A 26,629-nucleotide genomic window follows, 5' to 3' on the forward strand; every position below is an offset into this window, starting at 1 on the left:
TGAAGTCAGTCAGAGCTTATTCCTTCCAGGGGCAGGGGTGGGCTATGGAAGTTCAGCCAGCAGGAGAGGGAGGGGGAAGAGGCATCCGAGGATGCTTGAGAATCTGGGGCAGGAAGAGATGCAGCCATTTATGAAAACACCATCCTTCCCATCCCCCAGGCACGGGGAGGGCAGGGCAGGGCTGCGGGGAAATGGGAGGAAGGGCAGCAGGTCTGGTAGGGCATAGGTTGGGATTCCAGGAGGGTGTCCTGCTTCTGGAGAGCCCCTGATGTGCTTCCCCAGGCCCTGGCTCAGGGAGGGGTCAGTTGAATGTCCAGACAGATGAATCTGCAAGTCTGCATGGAGTCCGAGGGCAGGCAGGTCCTGTTCCTGCTTAGTAGATGCGGCCAGAGCTCTGCAGCTGCAAGCAAATCTGAGAGATGTGCTGAGGGGCCACGGGTGTATCCTCAGCCTGCAATTTTGTCCCAGGATTGTGAGGATGGAGGAGACCGTGCGGATCGTGTCCCATCTCAGACAGTCTTTAAATTAGCAAGGGACCACCTGAGAGAGCCAGGACAGAGGATTCACATGGCATTGGAGTAAACCCTGGACTGGAGGACCTGATTACTGGGTTCTTGCCTAGAGCTCTGCTGTCAGACTTCTGGAGATTTCCACTCCTTTCCTGGGCCTCAGTTTCCCCACAAGTAAAATGGTGGATTGGACTTGAGTGTCTGTCAGAATCATGGGGACCACTGGAGGGACTGATCCATCTGGTGTTGGGTGGAGTCCTTAAAGTCTGCAGTTTTAGCAAGTCGTTAGGGTAGTCTCATGAGGGTGGTCTGAGGATCACATGAGGAGCCAGGCTGGACTAGGTGTCCCCACAGTCAGTCCAAACTGACCTCCTGAGACTGTGTGGATCAGAAGAAGGTGCTGTGGGCAGTCAGCAGGCACAAGAACTAAAAGGGACCCCCTCTGGTTACGAAGGGAGATGGTCAAGGATTTGAGCCTCTTCTTAAAAATGGATAGAAATTTCAGGAACAGTCCTCTTTTTACCTTGAGCTTCTCCTAAACCTTTGTTAACACAAGGGACCACTACTTCTGTTACATCCTTGCCCCACTTCTGCCAGCAAAGAGGATTTTTATCTCCTCTGTTTATTGGTTAGGATTCAGTTCAGTTATGTGAGACAGAAAACCAAACAATAATGGCATGAATGAAATATAATGGAAATCCATTTCTCTCTTATGTAAAAGAGATCCAGAAGTAGACCACACAGGATGGGCAGAGCACCCTTAACGTCAGGGACCAGTTTACTTTGCACAGAATTGTGTTACTTAACCATCCTCAGCGTGTAGCTTCCACTGCGTGGTGTAATGTGGCTGCTGGTTCCTTGGATCATCACATCTGCATTCCAGCCAGCCGGCAGGAGGAAGGACTGACAAAGATCATCACTTCTCCCTTTAAGGACATTTCTTGGAAATCAGTCATACACACAGCACTTCGGTTTATATTGCTTTGGCCAGAACTTAATCCCGAGGTCATAACTGGCTATGCCCGAGGTTCAGAGATGTAGCTTTTGTTCTGGAAGACTGTGTACTCATCTAAAATTTGGCTGTTCTAATACTAAGGGAGGAAAGGGAGAAGGTACTGGGGAACAGCCATCCTCTGCCAAATGCCCTCCTTTGCCTCTTTTAGTGCAGGACTGAAACACACTTCTAAAGTGTCTCAACTCGGGGACGACGCCCCCACGCGCTTTCTCTCTTGAACACCACCACGTCCTGAGATTTTAGTGACCTGTGACCCCCCTCCCCCCCCCTCCGCTCTAACTGCTTCTCCACGGAAACGCAGTTTCTCGGGCCATCCGCTGGAGGGCGCTGCGCGGAGGCCTGGCGGGGCCGCGGCTCTGGCTGGTGCTGCCGCGGGTGGTGGCGCTGAGCGTCTTCGACATGAGCTGCCAGAGGAGGGGCGGCCAAGGCGGCAACCGGTGAGCGTGCTGGGGTGGGGGTGAGGGCGGCGGGCCCGGCTCTGGCGGCGCAACGCCCCGGCCCGGGTCCTCCCACCGCCCCCGCGTGCGGAACAAGGTAGGGACATTGGTTCTGGATGTCCTCAGGGGATTCCCTCCCCACTTAAGGCTGGAGGGCTCCTGGTGAAGCCACTGTCCCTATCCCCATCAGGCGGGGTCGTCGACTTAAAGAGTTGGGAGCATGAGCCATGCAAGAGACTCTCCTCCCCTTTCTCCACCCCATCCTCTGACCCCTCCTGCAGGTTGGGCTAAAATTCACACTCAATCCAAGTTACGTAGTTATGCATGATTCCTGCTCGGAATCACCCATCCATCCTATTTGTACTTTTTTCCCCTTTTTTGCTAGTTTTGAGCATTTCACCCAACTTTTAGCCTGTCTCTGGATAGACTTCTTTTTTTTTTTTTTAAGATTTTATTTATTTATTTGACCGAGAGAGACACAGCAAGAGAGGGGAGACACACCGAGAGAGGGAACACAAGCAGGGGGAGTGGGAGAAGCAGGCTTCCCGCTGAGCAGGGAGCCTGATGCGGGGCTCGATCCCAGGGTCCTGGGATCATGACCTGAGCCGAAGGCAGACACTTAACGCCTGAGCCACCAGGCGCCCCCCCCTTTTTAAAGATTTTATTATATTTATTTGTCAGAGAGAGAGCACAAGCAGGGGTAATGGCAGGCATAGAGAGAAGCAGACTCCCCACTGAACAGGGAGCCCCATGTGGGACTCAATCCCAGGACCCTGGGATCATGACCTGAGCCAAGAGCAAATGCTTAACTGACTGAGCCACCCAGGCGTCCCTGGATAGACTCATTTTATTTTCACAATTCTGTTAAATACGTAACCAGTTTACAGTATTCCCCATGCTGTTCATCAAACATCCTTTAGTTTATCCTCACCCCATCTCTGGCTGGGGAGAGGGTCGAGTGGGGGTATCATATCCTTGTCCCTCAGATTGATTAATGACAGACATCAGTGCGATTCTCGGGTTGATCTCTGCCCAGGAGCTGTAATGGTCCAAAAGGAGTGAAATGTATGCTGTAATTCACCGGGAGTGCGTTTAGCCCCACATTTACCATTTATCTGCCCTGGGTCAGAACCTCAAAGGAACTCAGGATCCTGGAGGAGAGCTCAGCGCCCACCTGACAGGCTCTCTGGTGTGCTGACCCGCAGTCTGCTCTGATCCTGTTTCCACACAGGCACCAGCCTACCCTGACGCTGGCTTTGGTTGAAATGTTAGCAGTGCACGCTGGATGACTTCTCGGAAGCAGCTGGTGAGGTCACCCTAGGTTCTCTCTATGTTCGACACCCAGGGAGCTCCTGAAAACATTGCCAGTCGCTCCCGGCTGCCCTGTAGGTATCAGCCAGCCAGGGAGAGCCATCCCAAAGCAGACGTTCCCCTTGGATGAACCTGGCCGTGGTTGCAGCGAGAGGAAGCATCCGACTCACACGTGGTGCAGAGGTGGGGAGGGTGTGTCTGGGATCCCCCAGCTTGCCTGGGGAAAGTGTAGGCTGGCTGCAAGATTGGCTGTTTGGCCAGCGGTCCTGTGGACAGGTGGAGCCCCGAGGTGAATATCCACACCATTGGGGACACCAGAGTGCAGTTGGCGAGGAGCCCAGACCCAGTGTCAGGTCCACAGTAGCGTTACTGGGCGCTTGTAGTTTAGCAGCTGCTGGCCTGAAATCTTTGCTAAGTGTCATCCCATTGAATTCTGGCTCCAGCCTTGCAGTGGGCTGGGTGCACCTGTTCTTTCATCCTTATGACGTAACAGTCAGGAAACCGACACTGACGCTCGGAGAAGTTAAAGTTTTGCTTACTTCCTCCTCAGTGGCCAAGTGGTGGCCCTGCATGAGAACTCTGACCTGTGATAGTGTTGATAAGCTTTGGAGTCACTCACCTTTTTTTCTGTGCCTTCCAGAAAATTAACCCCTAGAGTCCGAGACAAGAAAAAGTGTGGGGCAGGTCTCCTGTGCTTCCTGGACAGCTTTGTCCCTGCCTCCCGTTCTCCCCTGCTGCCCTTCTGGCCCTCCACCCTCTCGGGCCTCACTCAGGTCTGGGCCAGAGGTGCTGGGCATTGCCCCAGCATTTTGAATGAAGAGAGCAGGTGCAGAACACCCAGCTCTGGGGGAGAAGAAGGATGTGTGACAGTCTCCGCAGTCTTCAGGGGGCCGTCCTCCTCCCCATTTGGGCCCTCATACCTCCACTGGACTCCCGAGGTGAGACCTCTGAGACCAGAGACCTCTCCCGACGGTGAGATACGGCCCTCCTGAGCCAGGCCAGGGCCCGGGGGTGTGGAATGCTCAGCCTCCACTGTGGCCAGAGGAGCTTAGTGCCTCCTGAGGCTCCCCATTCTGTCCTGGACCCACAGCCCGGTACAGGGGCCTCTCAATCCCAGGCTCCCGCTCCCTGACTCTCCCCTGACCACCTCCCATCTCCGGGGCCACTTCTGGAAACTCTTCCTTCCACCCAGACCACTCCCATTTCCTGGGGCTCCATGATCTTCATGATCAAGACTCAAGGGGAAGGGCACCCTGTCCCCTAAGTCCTTCTCTGTAGGTTGGAGGGCTGGCGGGGGTGGGGAGCATGAAATCCACAGGGACCTTGGGGTTGGAGGAAAGTGGAACATGTTTGTTGTGAGATGGCAACACTCTAGTTCCTTCCATGCCCCCATTTATCTAGCTCTCCTCTCCTTCCTTGCCTCCCTTATGTGGTACTTTGTCATTTTTATCACCCCACCTGTCCTCTCCTGCCCTGGCCTGAGGCAGAAGACCATGATTCACAGGCACGGGTGCACTTCTTTTTTTTTTTTAATTAATTAATTAATTAATTTTTATTAAGATTTTATTTATTTGACGGAGAGATACACAGCGAGAGGGGCACACAAGCAGGGGGAGTGGGAGAGGGAGAAGCAGGCCTCCCGCCGAGCAGGGAGCCCAATGTGGGGCTCGATTCCAGGACCCTGGGATCAGGACCTGAGCCGAAGGACTGAGCCACCCAGGCGCCCCCCCCCCCTTTTTAAAGTAAGCTCTACACCCAACGTTGGGCTCAAACTTACGATGCCAAGATCAAGAGTCGCAGGCTTTACCAACTGAGCCAGCCAGCTGCCCCACATGTGCACTTCTTTGAATTGTCAGAGGGGCTGCTGGGTATCTCTTCTCTCCCTGGCAGCCTGCACTTGGTGGGGAGCAAGGATACTCTAGAGAAGCCATGGGGGTAGTGGGGAGCACCTGGTTCTCTGCGAGGAAGGGGGGCTGGCAGGGCCAAGAGGCTGGGCTCTGTCTCAATAACAGGGGCAGGGTAGCACCTGTTACTTGTACCAGGCCAAGGGAGGGGCTGGGACTGTGGGGGGCAGGGTTTGGGTCACTGACAGGGAGATGGATTAGCTTGAAGCATCTGGGGCTCTTTGGATTTAGGACAAGACCTCCCCCTCCTTTAGTTCAGCTGTGATATTATTCCCCTCCCTTCCTGGGCACCCCCACGATGTCTGCAGTGCTGGCCAACGAGATGCCCAGAAGTGAGAGCTGAAGGATTTCAGAAGAGGGGGAAGAAGTTATTTCCTGGCTGGGGATTTCTTTTGAAGTTACATTTTATTTATTTGAACTATTAGTGAATTCATAAAATTCCAAAGGTATAAAGTGCAAAGTCCCCTTCTTACCCCTGCCCCAGATACCCAGTTCTCATCCCTAGAAGCAGGAGTATCTATTGGTTGTGCATTGGGATTATTGGCAATAGATATCTTCTGCTCCCCCCCCCATATTTCCACGTAAATTGTAGCATCTTCTCTTTCTGCTCCACATTGCTACATAGACTTCTTCATTCTTCCTTGTTTTCCTCCTTTTTTTTATTTTAAAAGATTTTATTTATTTATTTGAGAGGGAGAGAGAGAGACACCACGAGCAGGGTGGAGGGGGCTGAGGGAGAGGGAGAAGCAGACTTTCACTGAGTGGGGAGCCCGACGCGGGGCTCAATCCCAGGACCCTGAGCTGAAGGCAGAAGCTTAGCCAACTGAGGCACCCATGTGCCCCGTTTTCCACCTTTAAAAAAATATTTATTTATTAGAGAGAGAGAGAGAGAGAGAGATATCGGGGGAGGGGCAGAAGGAGATAATCCCAAGCTGACTCCATGCTGAGGGTAGAGCTGATGCCGGGCTTGATCTCCCGACCCTGAGGTCAAGACCTGAGCTGAAATCAAGAGTCAGACACTCAACAGAGACACCCAGGAGCTCCTGTTTTCCTCCTTTTTAATGAAAAGTTGCATACTTTACATTGCATGGACATTACTCAATTTAATTTGCCCCCCACTAAGGGATACTTAAATTGCTTTCAGTTTACTTGCTATTATAAACTTTGTACATAAATCCGAAGTGGATCCTGGGATAAATTCCTAGACTTGTGTTGCTCCAGCAATGAAAGTTACAGGTTTCCTATAGTCTTGCCAACGCAGCCTGTTAGGTTTTTTCCTTTCCTTCTTCTTCTTCTTTTTTCCGCCCCGCCAAATTGTGGCTCATTTAAGAGGCACATGGTATTTCAGGATAGCTTTAACTTGTATTTCTCTCTCTCTTTTTTTAAATTTTATTTTATTATGTTATTAGTCACCATACATCATTAGTTTTTGATGTAGTGATCTACACATCATTGTTTTCGTATAACACCCAGTGCTCCATGCAGTACGTGCCCTCCTTAATACCCATCACCAGGCTAACCCATCCCCCCGCCCCCTTCCCCTCTAACATCCTCAGTTTGTTTCTCAGAGTCCATAGTCTCTCATGGTTCATGTATTTCTCTTATTATGAGTGGCTTTCGGCATCTTTTCATTTGTTTAAGGGTCCTCATTTTTCTGAGTTGGATATTTAATTCATTTCTTTTCATTTTTTATTTATTGATGTAATTACTTACATGCTATGAATTTTCCTCTGAACATTGCTTTAGCTGTATCCCATAGCCTTTTGTGTGTTCTTCTCATTATTTCTATTTTCTAGATGCTCTGTAATTTGGGTTTATACCTCTGCTTTGTCTCAAGAGTTTTTAAGAAAGGGTTTTAAAATTCCAGGTGATAGGGTTTATTTTTTAATGGGTTTGTTATTAATTTCCAGACTTACTGCAGTAAGATCAGAGAATGTTGTCTGCTCTACCATATTCCATTGAATCTAAAATGTTCAAGTTGTAAGATGTGTCATTATTTTATTTCTAAACTTTTTGATTTTGGAACTTTCTTTTCTAAGGCATGCATTCGATGCTGTAAGTTTCCCTTTAAGCACCGTTTCTGCTGCATCCCACAACTTTTGATAAGTTATGTTTTATTTCCATTAGTTAAGCATATTTTAAAGTTTCTCTTGAGGTTTCTTATTTGATTCGTGTGTTGTTTAGAAGTATGTTGTTAGATCTCCACATATGTTGGGATTTTTCCAGTTATCTTTCTGTTATTGATTTCTAGTTTAATTGCGTTTTGGTCTGAGAACAGACATTTATGGTTTCTATTTAAATTTGTTAACGTGTGTTTTATGGCCCACCATGTGGTCTATCTTGGTGAATGGTCCATGTGAGCTGGAGAAAAAAGAATTTGCTGTAATAGTCCAATCAACAATGTTTTATTTAAAACCCACTGGGCTAAATTCCCTGTAGTATAAAGTATAAGAATAGTACTGGACCTGGTAATATTTTTTAAAAATATGCATTCATTCACATCATCAAAGTAGAACTACATTATAAAAGCAGTTTCTAGGAAAGAAAAATGTTACATAAATGTTACCCAGAACAGTTAGTGATCCAACATTGTGCCCCACAAACTAAGTTTTCTAGGTCTCTATGTGTATAGTATATATTTTATCTTAGATTTTACTTCAAAATAAAATACACGGTTAAACAAATTCACTAAGACCACATACTATAGATACTTAAGATTGCAGTTAAAGAATAGTACTTAATAGTATTTTTTTTTAACTTACAGAAAGAGTATCATGCCTTTTTTTTTTTAAAATATTTTATTTATTTATTTGACAGAGAGACACAGTGAGAGAGGGAACACAAGCAGGGGGAGTGGGAGAGGGAGAAGCAAGCTCCCCGCAGAGCAGGGAGCCCGATGTGGGACTCGATCCCAGGACCCTGGGATCATGACCTGAGCCGAAGGCAGTTCCTTAACCGACTGAGCCACCCAGGTGCCCACTTAATAGTATTTTAATTAAGTTTTATTTTAATAAATAAAACTGCTAAGCATACTTTTTAAGATCACCAACAAGGAAAAACCAGTTTTGCTTTCTAAAACATTCCAGAGATTTGGGTGCAAAAGCATTTACCAACATGGTTCGAGTTGGAGGTTGATCTAGATATCAGGATCAAAAAAAACCCCAAGAAAACCAAACCTCAAACTCAGCAAGAACTGAGGTCCTCCAAAGGCAAAAGGTAAATTGTGCATTAATTTCTTCTTCTTTTTTTTTAAATTTTTTTTTTTTAAAGATTTTATTTATTTATTTGAGAGAGAGAATGAGATAGAGAGAGAGCATGAGAGGGGGGAGGGTCAGAGGGAGAAGCAGACTCCCTGCTGAGCAGGGAGCCCGATGCGGGACTCGATCCTGGGACTCCAGGATCATGACCTGAGCCGAAGGCAGTCGCCCAACCAACTGAGCCACCCAGGCGCCCTTCTTCTTCTTTTTTTTAAGATCTTATTTTTAAGGGGGGCCCGAGTGGCTCAGTCAGTTAAGCGTCTGCCTTCGGCTCAGGTTATGATCCCAGGGTCCTGGGATCGAGCCTTGTGTCAGGCTCCCTGCTTAGTGGGGAGCCTGCTTCTCCCTCTGCCTCTGCCTGTGCTCTCTCTCTCTGCCAAATAAATAAACAAAATCTTAAAAAAAGAAGAAAAAAGATCTTATTTTTAAGTAATATCTACACCCAATGTGGGGCTCGGACCCACAACCCCGTGATCAAGAGTCGCATGCTCTACGGACTGAGCCAGCCAGGTACCCCACAAACAATGGTAGGAGAAAACATGTGCTTTACCGAAGTAACCTTTCCAACCAGAAACCAAACCAAACCAAACCAGAGCCGACTTTGGAAGCAGCAAGACTGTAACTCTTAGGAAGTAAAACCTGAGTGGCTGCTTATGGTCTCTGCTACTCAGCAAATGGTTCAGTGTCATTAGTTTGGTTCAGAGCTTCCATCATGATTTAGGGGAGTGTTTACCATTCAGTATTACCCTCTGTATTTACAGAAAACAACAGTTGTTCCTGGGCTGACCGTGTTGGGTCGGCTTGTGTTAACAGAATTTCCTGATACACCAGACTCTAGGAAGAAAACTGGATCAGAGAGAAATAAATGTCAGGGAAAGGTAAGTTTCAATTTCCCTGATTTGATATCACTTTGTTGAATCATCAAAGGAATCCTCAAGCTGATGTGGACTTCCTTATACTCAATCTTTAGAAATCAATTATCCTGTGAGAAATGTTTGTACAAGCTTTCTGTGAGTTCTTTTTTTTTTTTTTTTTTTTTTTAAACCCCATCAATCCATAACTGGTGGCATTCATTTCTCTAACTTAATGTGAGCATTTCTCCTAAGGGGATAAATCCCATGCTTAAGTTTATTAGGATCTCTGTCCTCTTTAGGATCAGAAACAATAGCATATTAAGTCATATTGTGAGTAGAAACTGGCTCTAGCTCTCTCCCTCCCTCCCCCTGCTTCCTGTTCTCAAGCCGGAGTGTTTGCATTAAATCATAAAGCCTGTGATGAATTTGTAGAAACTGTATTAAAGCAGGGGTGATAAAATGAAATTGCCAATAAGAAAGTTAAAAACAGAACAGGAATGCCACTCTGTGATCTTAGGTTCCTAGTAGTGTGAGCTAAACACTTGGTTTTATTCTAGGACTCACTCTGCTGCATAAAACAAACAAGGAAGGAGAGAGAGAGACAGAGAGAGAGCGTGATTCATGGGAAAAATTTCACGTGGAATAAACTTCACATGGAAAAAGAAGTTTCAAAAAATATATTGAAAAACATTTTTCCCATGACGTTCCTATATCATAGACATACTACAGACATACATTTGACCGCCAAGGACATGAAAACATGCTCAACATCACTCATCATCAGGGATATGCAAATCAAAACCACAATGAGATCTCACCTCACACCTGTTAGAATGGCGATCCTCAAAAAGACAAGCAATAACAAGTGTTGACGAGGATGTAGAGAAAAAGGAACCCTTGTGCACTGTCAGTGGGAATGCAAACTGGTACAGTCACTATGGAAACAGTATGGAGGTTCCTCAAAAAATAAAAATTAGAACTGACATATGATCCAGCAATCCCACTTCTGGGGATTTATCAAAGGAAACAATAAACATTATCTTGAAAAGGTATCTGTACCCCGTGTTCACTGCAGCAGTATTTACAGTAGCCAAGAAATGGAAACAACCTGTGTCCATTAATGGATGAGTGGATAAGGAAAATGACACCCCCACACACACACCCCGTTCAGCCATAGAAGGGAAGGAAATCCTGCCATTTGCAATAACTCGCCTGAACCTTCTGGCCATTATGCTAAGTGAAATAACTCAGACAGAGAAAGACAGGTACCATATGATCTCACTTATATGTGGCATCTAAAAAAACTATCAAAACAAAACTGATCTCATTGATACAGAGAACAGATTGGTGGTTGCCAGAGGTGGGGGCTGGCGCTGGGTGAAATGAGTAAAGTGGGTTAAAAGATACAAACTTCCGGTTACAATATAAGTAAGTCCTGGAGATGTGACTATGGTTAACGATGCTGTACTTCATATTTGAAAGTGGCTAAGAGAGTAGACCTTACGAGTTCTCATCACAAGAACGAAATTTGTTCAGCTAGGTGTAGGGATGGACTTTAACTACACTTATTGTGGTAATCATTTCACGATCTATATCCATATATCTATTTTGTGGGAGAAGCAGCCAATGCAATGGCTAGTCTTTACTGGAAAGAAGAAACTTAAAACAGCACGTTTTCAGTAAGTTAGTGCCAAGGCTCAGTGGGGCAACTGGTGGGGCCCCAGCTTGTCATGGGTTCCATAGCTAGGGCATCGCTGGGTCTCACTTTTGTGCAGCCAGAAGTGGATGATGGCAGTGTCGTCCTCCTCACGGATGCAGCCTACTCTTCACTTGTTGGTGAGAGATGGGGACTGAGTTAGGGTCTTCCTTGGTGCCCGAAGCTGCCTTTGGGGCTAGCATCTTGTATGGGTCCAGTCCCTTCTGTGTAGCCATCAAAACCTCTCCCTCTCCAGCCCAGTCGCCTGCCCGTCATCAGTATATACATAGACCAAATCATTATGTTGAACACTTGAAACTAATATAATGTTGTATGTCAATTATGTCTTAATTACAAAACGCAACAAAACAAATGTACTACAGAACACTTAAATAACCAACAAAAGCATACTGTTAAGATACTGAAAGCATCTTTGGAGACATTAAATATATAGTGCCTATGAGGATAGGGTTGAACAATTTGTGTGTCTTTCTAAAAAGATTAATTTATTTGAGAGAGAGAGCAGGAGGGAAGGTGGGGGGGGGAGAGGGAGAGAGAGAATCATGAAGCAGACTCCCCACTGAGCATGGAGGCCATCAGAGGGCTCCATCCCAGGACCTTGAGATCATGACCTGAGCTGAAATCAAGAGTCCGCCGCTTAACTGACCAAGCCACCCAGGTGCCCCCGATTTGTGTTTTTTATAAGATTTTATTTATTTATTTGGGGTCACAGAGGGAGAGTGAGAGGGAGAAGCAGACTCCCAGCTGAGCAGGGAGCCCGACGTGGGGCTCGATCCCAGGACCCTGAGATCATGCCCCGAGGCGTAGGCAGACGCTTAACCGACTGAGCCACCCAGGTGTCCCCCGATTTGTGTTTTTTAAATATAAATTTGTAAATGCCTTTTGTATATTACAGATACTAACCTCTTATCTGTCATCCACATTGCAAAAATTTCCCCCAGTCTATTCTTTGTCTACTTTGTATTGTTTTGATATGTTACTTTTTTTATGTAATAGAAATGTGGAATTTTACTTTTGTACTTTTTGGGTTTCTCATTTTGACAGGCGGGGATACTCACCACTATACTAACGAGGAAGGAGCTAGGTTTCTCATTTTGGTTAAAATAATTTCCTCAGCTCTCAAGTTACATGAAGAGCCTCCTAGATTTTTCTCTAGAGAGTTTTTTTCTTATGTTTTTGATTGAGTTTGCCTTAAAATTTAATGTTGTAAGATAAAGGTCTAACTATTTTCTGCTATGTGGATATTCAGTTGCATTATTAAATAAACCGCCTTTAAAAAATTTATTTTTATTTTTATTTTTTTAAAGATTTTTTTTTTTAAGATTTTATTTATTTGACAGAGAGAGACAGTGAGAGAGGGAACACAAGCAGGGGGAATGGGAGAGGGAGAAGCAGGCTTCCCGTGGAGCAGGGAGCCCAATGCAAGGTTTGATCCCAGGACCCTGGGATCATGACCTGGGCCGAAGGCAGATGCTTAACGACTGAGCCATCCAGGCGCCCCTAAATAAACCATCTTTTCATCTGAATTAAATTCCACCTTTGTTGTATGTGAAAATGGTTGGATTTATTTCAGGCTTTTCCATTCTGTTTCATGCATGAGTCTATTGCTCATTCTTATCATAACATCATACTGTTTGGATTACAGTCATTTTATGGTATGCTTTTAAAAACTTAAAAAATGTGGTTTTGGGTTTTGTTTTAATTTTCTGTTTTTGTTTTTTTGTTGTAGTAAATTTTAATATATGACAAGGCAAGCCTCCTCACAATTATTTTTCATAATTTTCCAGTATATCCTTAGACATTTATTCACCTACATGGACTTTAAAGTAATTGTGTCCATGAAGAAAATTCAACCCTGTTGGGATCTTCATTAAAATTGCATTAAATGGGGCGCCTGGGTGGCTCAGTCTGTTAAGCATCTGCTTTCAGCTCAGGTCATGATCCCAGGTTCATGGGATGGAGTTGGGCATGGGCTCCTTGCTCAGTGGGGAGTGTGCTTCTCCCTCTCCATCTGCCCCTCCCCCCTGCTCATGCTCTCTCTCTTAAATAAATAAACAAAATCTTTTAAAAAATAAAATAAAATTGCATTAAAGGTAGACATTAATTTTGGGTGACTTGACATATTTTTGTTGTAAGTATCTTTTATTTATTTTATTTTTAAGTAATCTCTACACCCGACATGAGGCTCGAACCTACAACCCTGAGATCAAGAGTTGCGTGCTCTACTGACTGAGCCAGCCAGGTACCCCATAAAAATCTTAATACCCACGATCTTGGTACTTCCTTTCCATTTGTTTAGATCTTGCCTTATACCTTTGAATAAAATCTTACATGAGTTCTTCATTATTAAATCTGTTCCTAAATAGTTTTCCGTTTTGAGTTTCTATTGTGAATGGAAACATGTCTTCCAATTTCCATGTCTAGCTGATTATTTATAGAATGGAGAAAATTATTTATTTTGTATTATAATCAGAAACCTTATCAAGGTCCCTTATCTTTTTTTTTTTTTAAGATTTTATTTTATTTACTTGACAGAGAGAACGCAGGGGGAGTGGGAGAGGGAGAAGCAGGCTCCCCACCAAGCAGGGAGCCCGACGCGGAGCTCGATCCCAGGACCCTGGGATCATGACCTGAGCCGAAGGCAGACGCTTAACAACTGAGCCACCCAGACGCCCCAAGGTCTCTCATCTTTTTTAAAGATTTTCTTTTGAAGTAATCTCTGTGCTCAATGTGGGGCTCAAACTCACAACTCCAAGACCAAGAGTCACACACTTTACTGACTGAGTCAGCCAGGTGCCCCGAGGTCTCTCATTAATATAGTATTCCCCCCCCCTCCACTAGCATTTTTGGATTTTGAAATTACATAACAATTTCATTAGCCAAGATTGGGTCATTTAGCTTTTTTTATTGTTTATGCCCAGTATTTCTTTTTATTTTATTTTTTGTCTCATTACATTAGCTAAAACTCTCTAAACAATGTTGGGATAATAATGGCAATAGTGAGCATCTCTGTCTTGTTTTTGCTTTCAGTAATAATAGCTTGATTATTTGATTATTTTGAATGTGTTATGTTACTGTCTATCCCTAAGTTATTTTTGATTGAGTAATATATTATTCATATGAATGTGTGGAAAACACACACACAATTAAAGAGCAATAATAAAAGAACATGCATGTACCCACTATCCAGCCTAGGAAATTGAACATCACATCCTTTAAGAACTCCCTAGATGATTCTCACTGATTGCATACACCTCTTTCCTCCACGATAACTCTCCTGAATTTTATATTAATGATTACTTTTATTTTCTTCAGAGCATTGCTCTACATGTGTGGAATCCTAATCAAAATATTGTTTAGATTAGCCTTTTGGAGTCAAACTGTATATAGTCTTCTGTGAATTGATTTTTTTTATTACCCCACTTTATTACCCCACTTTAATATTACCCCACTTTAAGATGTGAAAGATCAATGTTCTACGAGTTCCCACCAGTACTAAAATTCTTTCCATTGCTGTCTTATCTCTTCTACGAAGTGTCCAGAAACGGCATAAGGTGCTACCATCTCTGCTTCTCACACCATTTCCTGTGTTGGCACAGGACCCAGTATTGAAAGTAATTCCTTCCCATTGATAGTATTCGCTTCCTGTGCTTCCATGAGCATTTTGTCAAATCTCCTCAGTTCTGGGAGGACCCTCCCTCTCCCCACTTTTCAAACATAACTGCAGTGTTTAGTTTCTCTATTATAGGACTTTCCTCTCCACTCAGCAGGAGCCTACTTCTCCCTCTCCCTCTTACCCTCCCCCTACTCGTACTCTCTCTCTCACTCTCTTGTGCTGGTTCTCTCTCTCTAGAATAAATAACATCTTACCAAAAAAAAAAAAAAGAAAGGGAAAGACCCGCCAGGGGTTTGATCCTGTCTGCCAATGTCACTGATGGCTCTTTTTTTTTTTTTTTTAAAGATTTTATTTATTTATTTGAGAGAGAGAGAGAATGAGAGACAGAGCATGAGAGGGGGGAGGGTCAGAGGGAGAAGCAGACTCCCTGCCAAGCAGGGTGCCCGATGCGGGACTCGATCCCGGGACTCCAGGATCATGACCTGAGCCGAAGGTAGTCGCTTAACCAACTGAGCCACCCAGGCGCCCCACTGATGGCTCTTTAAAAAAAAAATTTTTTTTAAGAGAAGGACAGAGGTGGGGGGAGGGGCCTAGGGAGAGGGAGAGAGAGAATCTTAAGCAGGCTGCACGCCCAGTGCAGGGCCCAACCCAGGGCTCAGTCTCATGGCCCTGAGATCACGACCTGAGCCGAAATCAAGAGTGGGATGCTTAACTGACTGAGCCACCCAGGCGCCTCACTGATGGGTCTTGATTAGCATAAACCATAGCTACTGCCAGGATCCCAGCTGTGGTAGGTTGTGTTATTGTTCAATATGTTTGCTTTCCCTCCCTGGGGTGGATTAGACCTCCCCGCGCCACCGATAGCAGGCCTGGCATCAGATGTGTGGTGCCTGTCCCCGAGGAAGGATTTTACATTCTTGTCCGTCAGACTCAGGGCAACCCTGCGATTTGCTTTAGCCAACAGAATGTGGGTGGAAGGTATGCGACGTCATGTCTGGAAAGAGGCGTTAGGAGGCAGCTCATGGTTTTGCCATCTGTCATTTCCCACTGCTGGGAGCCCGGCAGTGTCCCAGATAGGGGCTGCTCCATCAGCCTGGGTCCCTGAATGAACAGCATAGATGTTGGGATGGGCAAGTAGCATGAGTGAGAAAGAAACGTCTGCTGTTGCCAGCCACTGAGTCTTTAGGAGTGTTTATCTCAGCATTGCCTTCTCTCTCCTGACTAATACGTCAACCATCACTGGCTCCCACTTGTTGTAAAGCCAAGTATCAGCTTTTCATCTGCCATCATGCAAATCGATGCCCTCTCCCCCACCGATCATGACTTCAGAGACAACTCTGGTCAGCACCCTGACTCCTATCACCTGACACCATCCATTATAACTGCTACCACAATTCAGATTATGACACAGTGGAGGGGACGGTGAGCACACTTGTCCTAACCTTTGCTGCAAGCTTGACTCACTCGTGAGGAGAAAAGGAATGGCCTGCACCTGGCCTTATCTTTACACTTTGTCCTTAAACCTTGGCTTTTGAAGGACGGTCCCAGCCTGTATTTTCCTGGGTTTGCGTTTCCCCCCAGCAGTTTTAGATTGACCATCTCCTCTGTTAGTCAGGTGGGGCTCTGCTAGCTCTGGGGGGAAAGTGGCCACTGCCCCAGCTCAGGGTATACAAGGTGTCACCTTCCCCTCCCCCTTCTGGGCAGGCATTCAGATGACTAATACCTGCCACTAAATGATAATTAAGTGCCACGGGAGAGATGTCAGCAGTAAGCACCATTACATTTCAAGAGTGGGAGAGGTCAGGGGCGCCTGGGTGGCTCAGTCATTGAGCGTCTGCCTTAGGCTCAGGTCATGATCCCAGGGTCCTGGGATTAAGCCCTGCATCGGGCTCCCTGCTTGGCAGGAAGCCTGCTTCTCCCTCTCCCACTCCCCCTGCTTGTGTTCCCTCTTTCGCTGTGTCTCTCTCTGTCAAATAAATAAATAAAATCTTTAAAAACAAACAAACAAAAGAGTGGGAGAGGTCAGCTTCCTGATCACACATGGCTTCCTGGTGGAGGAGAGAAAGAAGCAAAGCCCTAAAAAATGGGTAGGATTTTCACAGGCCGAGAGAAAGAGAAAGGGAGGTAGACAGGGCAGTCCTAGTGTGGGAAACAGTTCAGGCACAGGCCGGAAGGTAGGAGAACCTGAGACAAAGAAGCCTACTGGCTGGAATAGAAAGAAGTTTGTGTAGGAGAGGGAGAAGAAATTGAAAGGGTGGATGGGGAGGAATCAGGGAACCTGATGTTGGATTGAGATCCATCTCCCTAGGAGCCTGGTGACCCCTTGCAACGGGGGTCCATTCACATCTGTGTCCTTGGCACAGTAACTGGCATCTTGTGCCTTGTTTCCAGCATCTTGGCCAACACTGGTGCTTGACCACATAGCTCCAGTCCCAGCGAGACTCTTCTGAAAAACAAGAACAAACCTTTCTGAAAATAAACACTTTAATATTGTGCAACTGATCAAAGGTGTTAAGAAATCAAAGTGGAGGATCCCAAGAATGGCCCAGCTCCCTGTGGACTCCTTCTCCTGAGCTTCCTCTGTGGGGCTGCTGTCAGCTCTGGGTGCCACCTCATCTTGCTGATTTATCTTTTCATTCCTTTGCTCACTTCCCCAGCTTGAGCACACACCCTCTGAGGCCAAGCAATATAAGGTGTCCCCTAAATTTCGGTGAGTCCAGGTGCATGTCTGGTGCTTAGCCAGCACTGCTTGGTGAGTATTCACAATGCCTCTTGTTCGCAATTCCTTCAGCGACTCTGGATAAAAATGTGTTCACTCACGAGATGTGAGAGGCACAGAGCCTCGAGGAGCTCCCAGAGGGTCTGGCATAGGTGAGTTTGCCAACTGCCTTTCCACTTTGCAACCCCTCTGAGACCTCCTGAGTCTTGGGCCTCCCAGGAAGAGGAGGATTTATGGGGTTCCTCTCTGCAAAAACTCCAAGGCCTTAGGCATTGCTATATCTAATTTTATATTCATAATTTTTATTCTTTTCTATGAAGAGAAACCCCCAATTGTGATGAGTGGCACTTTGACCTCTGCCTTCAAATATTCCCCCCTGGACTCTAGTCCTTCCCACACTTATCTCTGCCTCCTCCAAGCTTTCTGGGCCTCCTGCACTCTTCAGTTCACCTGGAACAGAAGCACCACATAACTGTGTCACCCTGTGCTGGTGCTGATGTCACCTGGTCTGAATTCATATGTGACATCCATTTCTTGACTGACTGGGGCTTCCATGGTAGACTCCACTTTCCTGGGCAGCAGCCTGCATTACCCTATGTGTATGTTCACATTACTGGGCAACCATCACCACCATCCATCTCTGTAACTCTTTTCATCTTGTAAAATTGAAATTCTATGGTCACTCAGTAACAGTTCTCCATTTCCTCCCCAAGCCTTTGGCAACCACTTTGAACCTGTTTGCCTCTTTGTAGTTCAAGTTTCTTGCAGCATATATAGTTGGACCATGAGTTTTTATCCACTCTGCTAATCTCTGTCTCTTGATTGGAGAGTTTAATCCATTTACATCTAAAGTAATTACTGATAAGAAGGGACTATTGTCATTTTGCTCTTTGTTTTCTATATGCCTTATAGCTTTTTTTGATCCTTCATTTTCTGCATTACTTTCTTATGTTTAGTGGGGTTTTTTTTTGTAGTGAAATATTTAAATTCGTTTCTCATTTCCTTTTGTATATTTTCTATAGCTTGTGTATGGTCTGTAACTTGTGGTTACCACAGGGATTGCATTTAATGTCCTAAGGTTATAACACTCTAATTTGCATTTATACCAGCTTAACTACAATAACACACAAAACTCTGTTCCTTTATAGCTATGTTACCACCCCTTTCGGTTGTTGATATCACAAAATTACATCTTTATACATTGTGTGCCCCCAAACACAAACTAATAATTCTTTTAAATGCAATAGTTTCTTAAATTATGTAGAAAGCAGGTTTTGGAGTTTTAAATGAAAGTTACACTAATATTAGCTCTTACACTAATAATTGTTTTTTCTAATTTAAATATATTAGTCTCTCTTTTTAAAAAATTTCATTTATTCGAGAGAGAGAGAGAGTGAGACAGAGTGAAAGAGAGAGAGCACAAACAGGGGGAAGAGGTAGAGGGAGCGGAAGAAGCAGACTCCCTGCCGAGTGGGGAGCCTGACGTGCAGCTCAATCCCAGGACCCTGGGATCATGACCTGAGCTGAAGGCAGATGCTTAACTGACTGAACCACCCAGGTGCCCCTAAATATATTAGTCTCTTAAATCATGTGGAAAAGTGTTAGTTACAAACCACTGTTACAAAATTGGTAGCTTTTATAATTGCCCAATTTTTTACCTTTATTGAGATCTTTATCACTCCATACAGATTTGAGTTAATGTTTAGTGTCCTTTAACTTCACTTTGGAGTACTCCTTTGAGCATTCCTTGAAGGACAAGTCAGTGGTCATGAACTCCCTCAGCTTTTGTTTATCTGAGAATGTCTTGATTGGCACTTTTGAAGGACTGGTTTACTGGATATAGGATTCTTGGCTGACAGGTTTTTTCTTTTAGCACCTTGAATATACCAGCCCATTGTCTTCCGGCCTCCAAAGTTTCTTTCTTTCTTTTTTTAAAATTATTTATTTGTTTATTTATTTATTTATTTAAAGATTTTATTTATTTATTTGACAGAGAGAGACACAGTGAGAAAGGGAACACAAGCAGGGGGAGTGGGAGAGGGAGAAACAGGCTTCCTGCCAAGCAGGGAGCCCGATGTGGGGCTCAATCCCAGGACCCTGAGATCATGACCCAAGCCGAAGGCAGATGCTTAACGACTGAGCCACCCAGGCGCCCCCTGGCCTTCAAAGTTTCTGATGAGAAATCTGCTGATAAACTTACTGAGGATCTCTTGTACTTGACAATTTGCTTCCCTCTTGCTGCTTTCAAGATTCTATCTTTGTCGGGGTGCCTGGGTGGCTCAGTTGTTAAGTGTCTGCCTTCAGCTCAGGTCATGATCCCAGGGTCTTGGGATCGAGCCCCATATCGGGCTCCCTGCTCTGCAGAGAGCCTGCTTCTCTCTCTCCCACTCCCCCTGCTTGTATTCCCTCTCTCACTGTGTCTCTCTCTGTCAAAATAAAATAAAACAAAATCTTAAAAAAAAATTCTCTGTCTTTTGAAGGTTAAATTATAATGTGTATTAGTTTGGGTATCTTTGAGTTCATCCTACTTAAGGTTTACTGAGCTTCTTGGGTGGTTATATTTATGTCTTTCATCAAATTCGAAAAGTTTTCAGCCAGTAATTTTTCAGATATCTCTCTGCCTCTTTCTCTCTCTTATCCTTCTGGGACTCCCAGAATGCATATGTTGTTCCATTTGATGATGTCCCACAGGTTCATTAGGCTCCATCCACTTTTCTTCAGTCTTTTTTCTTCCCATTTCACTGATTTAATAATCCATGGTCCTATCTTCAAGTTTGTTGATTCTTTCTTCTGCCTGCTCAAATATGCCTTTGAATCCCTCTAATGAATTTTTCACTTCAGTTGTGCTTTACAGCTCTTTCTTTTTGATTTCTTTTTAGATTCTCTTTATTGATTTTTCCATTTTGTTCATGCATCATTTTTTTTACTCTCTCCGTATCTTCCTTTAGTTCTTTGAACATCCTCAAGACAGTTGTTTTAAAGTCTTTGCCTAGTATATCTTCTATTAGGTCTTCTTCAGGTATAGTTTCTATTTGATTCTTTTTTCTTTGAATGGACCATACTTTCCTGTTTCTTTGTATGCTTGGTGATTTTTTTTTTATTGGACACAGAACATTTAAGTCTAATAGTGTTGTAACTCTGGAACTCAGATTCTCCTCCTTCCCCAGAGTTTTTGCTTATTGTTTTTGTTGGTTATTGTAGGGTGTCTCTGTGCTGAAGATGGGCATAAGGTATAACTAAGGTCTTCTGAGGTTTGTTCTGATTCTTTCCCTGAGCATGCTTGGTCACTTTCTAATTTTTTCCACATATACAGTTGTTTTTGGATGTCCTAGTCTTTAACGTGCAACTCCCAAAGGGGGAAAAAGCAAAAACTGAAGGGGAGGAAAAAGGAGGTCAGTCTTTTAAATCCCCTGGAATTCATTTCAAATGGAGGGGGAAGAGCTTGTAAGAATGGCTGCCTCTTTGTCTGAACCTTTCTGATCAGAAGCTATAATCAGCGACCAAAGTATGTTACGTCAGACAGATTTTGCTAGTGCAATTGCAATTGTCGTCTAGGTGGGGAGATGGATTCCTGGTTCCTGCTCCACCATCTCTCCAAAATCTTCCTCTTCCTCCTCCTCCACTTTTCCTCCTCCTCTTCCTTCTTCTTCCTCTTCTTCTTCTCCTCCTCCTCCTAAAAGATTTATTTGTTTGAGAGAGAGAGAGAGTGCACACAAGTGGGAGGGAGAGGCAGAGAATCTCAAGCAGACTCCCCACTGAGTAGGGAACCAGTAGGGAACTTGATCCTATGACCACAAGATCATGACCAGAGCTGAAATCGAGTTGGACACTTAACCAAATGAGCCACCAGGTGCTCCCAGAATCCTCTTCTAAATTCTTTTACATTACCTTCAAAAGCATAACATCATCTTCAAGTTGTCAAGGATAAACAAAGCCAGACCCTAGTTAAAGTGTTAAGGACAGATTTTAATCAGTAACATACTGTTACAATAGGAAAGAGTCCAGCAGGAACTGAACTCTGGTTTGCACAGAGGTCAAGGGAGAGTGAGGGAGGGGGGTGGGAGGGAGTGGGGCTCAGGGGACTGGGGGAGTGAATAGTTACAGGAAGTGTAGGGGATGTGGTCCATGTGAGACCCATCTGGGTTTGCTAACTGGTGCTTATTAAAGTTAGGCTCCTACCCTTCCCCAGGGGCTGGGAGACAGAGGCCTTATATTCGGGTGTTTGCTGGGACAAATAGTAAATTCTTTTGGAAGCCTTGAGTTTTCTCAGGCAGGCACTTTAAGGGAGGTTGGGGTCAGCCTAGGGATGTGGCCTTGAGCTCTTAGAACTGTGTTAGTGATTGTTCAAGCCTTTATAGGCCAGGGTTGAAGATTAGTTGGGAACATGGCTCAGGGGAGGCTTGTCAGAGTTTGGTCAAGGAGAGAAATCTTTGTCAAAGTAAAAAGTAGAAACTACAGATAGAGTTAATGTTCCCTGACTATCATTCTGAACCCAAGATCCTTCTCGCTTCTCTGAATTAATCTTACCCTTGTTATTGGGGTAGGTGAGCTTTTTTTTTTTCTTTCAAATTTTGAATGCATTTACCTGTGTGTCTGTGTCTGTGTGTGCATTCATAGGAAATACATATGTGTGTGTTTTAAAAAACTGCGTCTCTTGGTTTCACTGAACAAGCCATTCTGAGAGTCTTTCCATTATGGTACTCTTCTTTTTGATTTAAGCATGGTAGTCTATAGTGTGATGATTCCATAGTCATTCTGGATTCCTATTGAGGGAGATTTGGGTTGTTTCCCATTTCTGTTGGAATCACAATAAACTGGATGGCAATAAACATCCTTGTGAATACCTTTGTGAAGTGCTTCTTGAACACGGAGACGCAGTGGTCGAATTACTGGGTCCTTGAGCATGCATTTAAAATTTTAATAGATGTCACCAAATGGGCTTTTCAGAGCAGCCCAACACACTTACACTCCCACCAGCTGGGTAAGAGTGTGTGTTCTTCACACCTTTCCCAACACTGAGGGGACTCAAACTTCCTAATAGTTGCTAATCTGCTGTGTCAAAACATCCTTTTGTTTGATCATTTCCACTGGCCATCTGTATCTTCTTTTCTGGGGCCTGGCCCAGATCCTCAGATATTAAAATGACTTCTGATTGAATGCCGCATTGCTCCCATGGCTTTGGTTATGGGGTCTCAGCCCAAGTCATGCTAAGGGCAGGATGGAGAGAGGGAAGAGCAAGGGGGAGAGTGAGTGAGGAGAACAAGTTTTCCCCTCCCTGTCCTGAAGCTGGGACTGAAACTAAGGAGAGGCTGTGAGAGTCAACCCCAGACTCCAGAGTCCAAGGTCTTGACCAAGTGTATTCTCCATCCAGTTTTGCTGGTTCTTGGTGGGGGGCAGGGGAGGGGAAAGGCAGGGTTCTAGGAACTCCTCTGAGTGGGCCACCAGCAGCACTCCCTGTTTGACACCTCCTGGGCTAGTCCTACCTTCTTGGTGTCCTTCCAACAGCAATGAAGTCAGATACCTGGAGAAGGGGGGAAGAGGATTAGGGTAGGCGGTGCAACGGGGAGCCTATGCTTAGCCCCCACGTCTAGCAGGGCAGATAGCCACACCTTTCAGTCCCCGCTGGGTGCTGCTGTGTACATAGTGGCCATCTCCTGTAGCCGCCCCCAGTGCTGGCACCTGCTCTACCTGCCTCACCAGGCCCATGTGGCTGCTCAGGCTCCTCGTCTTCCTCTGGGTGCTCAGGGCCTCCACGGGGGCCAGAGGTGAGGGGGCAGGTGGGAAAAGGGCTGATGTTTTGGGGCAGGGGTGTGTGGGGAAGTGGCTCTGAGGCCTAAGTGGAGACTGAGGAGAGATTCCTCAGAGCTTTGGGTGCGGGAGGCATCGAGGAGAAAGGAAGCTGGGTCCAGCTGGTGCTGCTCTCCACCCAGGACCAAGCAGGTTGCAAGGGTGGGTGCTTGCATCGGGAGAGCGGGCATAACCTCTTTCCAGAGAAGTGCTCTTCCCTTTGATTTGGTTTTCTGAGCCCTCACTTCTCTTCTGTCCCTCCCCTCACCAGCCCCGGTGCTCTGTCCACTCTGGGCTCTTCCTTAATTTCCAGGGGTGCTCTCTCCATGACAGCTCCACCTCTTCCCCTGGGGTTCTCTCCTCTCTCTGGGGCATCTCTGCCTTTGGTCCCAGTCCCCTCCTCCAGTTCTGCCTCTCTCTCTTCCTGCCCCCACCCAGCCCATGTTTCTGGGCACAGTCATTGGCAGGGCTGGGCTGGGGAGATCCTGATTGCTCCCAAAGGGTGGGTGTATACTACCCGGCGTGTGGTCCAGGGCTTTCTCTTTTCTGTCCCTTAGGAATCCCATAATTCCTCTGTATTTCCCTTCCCTCTGTCTCTTGGTGTCTGTTCCTGACCCTCAATCCTACACCTTCCCAACCTAGAGGCCCATGGACCACCCTCTCACTTCCTTCTAGGGCCACCTCCTGGCTCTAAGGGCTCTAACCCAGGAATCTTCATAATCCCCCCTCCCACCTCCCTGACATACCCAGCTAGGCTGAGAAATGATATCCCAGCTCTCAGAACAAAGATGTTCTCGGTCCAAGGTGAGGAGGAAGCTAATGCTGAGTGGGCAGGAGGTCTGGGCACTTCCTGCTTGCAAATGCTGTGGCTGCAAGAGTCTCTCTGCCACTCGCCCCAGCATTATGAGATCTCTGACCCTCACTCTTTTTTTTTTTTTTTTAAGTTTTTATTTATTCATTTGAGACACAGAGATACAGAGAGAGAGAGAGCATGAGCAGGGAGAGAGGCAGAGGGAGAAGCAGGCTCCCCGCTGAGCCAGGAGCCTGATGTGGGGCTTGATCCCAGGACTCTGGGATCATGACCTGAGCCGAAGGCAGATGCTTAACCATCTGAGCCACCCAGGCGCCCCTCTGACCCTCACTCTTAAGTGGGGTTGATGATATCTGTAGAGTTAGGGGTTCATGTTTGTAAACTAATTAACCCAGTGGCCAAAATAGAGTGGGTGATAGAAAATACGTCTGTTTTTATTGACACTGCTAAACCTTAAGGTCTTTGGAACTCATGCCTACCTTTTTTTTTTTTTTTTTTAAGATTTTATTTATTTATTTATTTGAGAGAGAGCCCACAAGCAGGGGGAGTTGCAGAGGGAGAGAGAGAGAAGCAGGCTCTCTGTTGAGCAGGGAGCCCGATGCAGGGATCATGACCTGAGCCGAAGGCAGCCGAAGCCATGCCTACCTTCTGACTTATCACTTTCTGGAAGTTTCCTTTTCTGTCCTGTTCCTCAGCCTGTCAATGTGGTCCTCTCTCCCTGTCCCTCAAACTCAATAGAGTCTGAGCCTCAAACTCTGGTTTTCCCTTTGCTGTTCTCTATGCAATTTTCCCCTCTCTGACCCAATGGCTCCAGTGTCCATGATCTGTTCCCCCCCCCAAGCCCAGACTTGGTGGGGTTCTCTTGGAAGAGGAGAGTCAGCCCAGACAGCAGTGTGTCATAGGGAGAAGGGCAGAGGAGAGCCAAAGGGCGGGGACTTTGGGCAGCAGGTGGGGAAGAGGAGGGAGCAGAGTAAGGGAAACATGTATGTGTGGAGAAAGGGGTGAGGTGGGAGGACCCTCAGCAGAACATGCATGCTCAGCACAGCCGTCCCTAGGGCTGGAAGGTCCCCACTCAGAAGAGGGGCCAAAGGACTGAGGGCGTCCCCTTCAGAACCTGAAAGGCCCTAGCCCCAAACTGCCTCTGACGGAGGGATAAGCAATGGAACTTCCTACCTTCTGTGATACTATCTGGAAAATGGGGTAGTGACTAAGCTCCGTGGGGTTTATGGTGTCAACGCCATCTGCAAATGAAGCCCTCTCTTCTATCCTCAATGTAGGCACGTTCCCCATGGCTGCATCCACCTCTACTGAGCTTTTTCCCAGAACAGAAGCAGCTCACACTGCTCTCAGCAACTCCCCACGTTCCACAGGTGCAGCACGGTGGCCACTCAGCATCCCCAGCAGGGCCCCTCCAGCTCCCAACAGTAGGGAACACACACTTACCACTCCCACCACCTCCCCTCACTTTAAACCTATTTCTGAGGCATTGCTCAAAACTACAGTCAAGTCCAACACCTCAACAATCCCAATGTCCAAGCTTGTCATCAAGGTGGAAACCACTCCACCCACCCTCATTGTCTACACGAGCACCACAAAGTGCATCAATCCCACGAGCCTTATAATCACTACCACTTACCCCACCACCTGCATGACCCTGACCACCACCGAGAGACTCACCTCAGCCATAACCTCTCCTCCCACTACCACCACCACTCTGGGGACAGCTCCCACAACCATGGCCCTACTCTCTTCCTCTGTCTCAACCCCACACACAACCTCCCATACTCCGATATCCTCTACTACTGGTACCACAAAAAGCGCTAGCCAGACCACAGCAAGCATTCATACACCCAGGTCTCTTACCCCAATCATCACTTCTACTTCTCTAACTGCCACGAACATCTCAGCAATCGTAACTGATAACAACTCTTCACCCATCACCAGTAGCACCTTGATTACAACCACAGCTTCATTTCCGAACACCGCCAGTACATTCAGAACAGCAACTGCCACCACTCATGATCCCACAACAGTAAATATATTAACAACACCTACAACGCAAAGTATATCTGCTTCTACTGAAACGACTGCTGCACTCACTACACCAATTACTTTGAAAACAATGAGTTCTATGGAGACAAAACTCGTTCTGGGGAGTGACACCCCTAAAGAAACTCTCACAACAGGAATTACTTCGATTTCTCCAATCACACCATCAATCACTCCAAAAAACACAATGGTTTCCACCACATCCGCCACCTCTGAACCCACCCTGGAACCCACTACCACCAATATTTATACAACATTCACAACCACAGAACCACACTCTCCCACTGTAGCCGCTACGCACACAGGCAAGATGACCACCTGGAAAACTACACTTATTCCTACAAAAGACATTTCCACAGTGTCTCTCATGACAGAGATTACTTCTCCTCCCTCAACTACATCCTTAATTACGCCCAGGAATACAGTCAATTCTCCAGCATCAGCCTCTTCTATTCCACTGAACACCAATACCTTGACATCAGCCACGAGTATGCATCTGTTTTCTCCACCTGCTCCATCCACAGAATCAGTCTCCAGCTGGACCACAAATGTTACCCCTATATCCACCTTGATTACTACACTCCCTACAACCCATGTCACATCCCCCCCTATATCTCCTACTAGTACTGGCACCGTGGCCACA

The 26,629-nt window shown here is 45.9% G+C and overlaps 1 protein-coding gene across 1 annotated transcript in view; it reads left to right on the forward strand.

Moving 5' to 3' along the window:
• The window catches only part of LOC144382038 (uncharacterized), a 28,071-nt gene that overhangs the window by 36 nt on the left and 1,406 nt on the right, over positions 1 to 26,629 (forward strand). Inside the window, exons 2-4 of the mRNA XM_078074015.1 lie at positions 1,826 to 1,961; positions 25,662 to 25,742; positions 26,404 to 26,609. Coding sequence (XP_077930141.1) covers positions 1,826 to 1,961; positions 25,662 to 25,742; positions 26,404 to 26,609 — 423 coding nt within the window. The remainder of the gene's footprint in view (positions 1 to 1,825; positions 1,962 to 25,661; positions 25,743 to 26,403; positions 26,610 to 26,629) is intronic.

This window comes from Halichoerus grypus, chromosome 6 (assembly GCF_964656455.1).
Source record: "Halichoerus grypus chromosome 6, mHalGry1.hap1.1, whole genome shotgun sequence".
In the NCBI taxonomy this organism is placed as follows: domain Eukaryota; kingdom Metazoa; phylum Chordata; class Mammalia; order Carnivora; family Phocidae; genus Halichoerus; species Halichoerus grypus.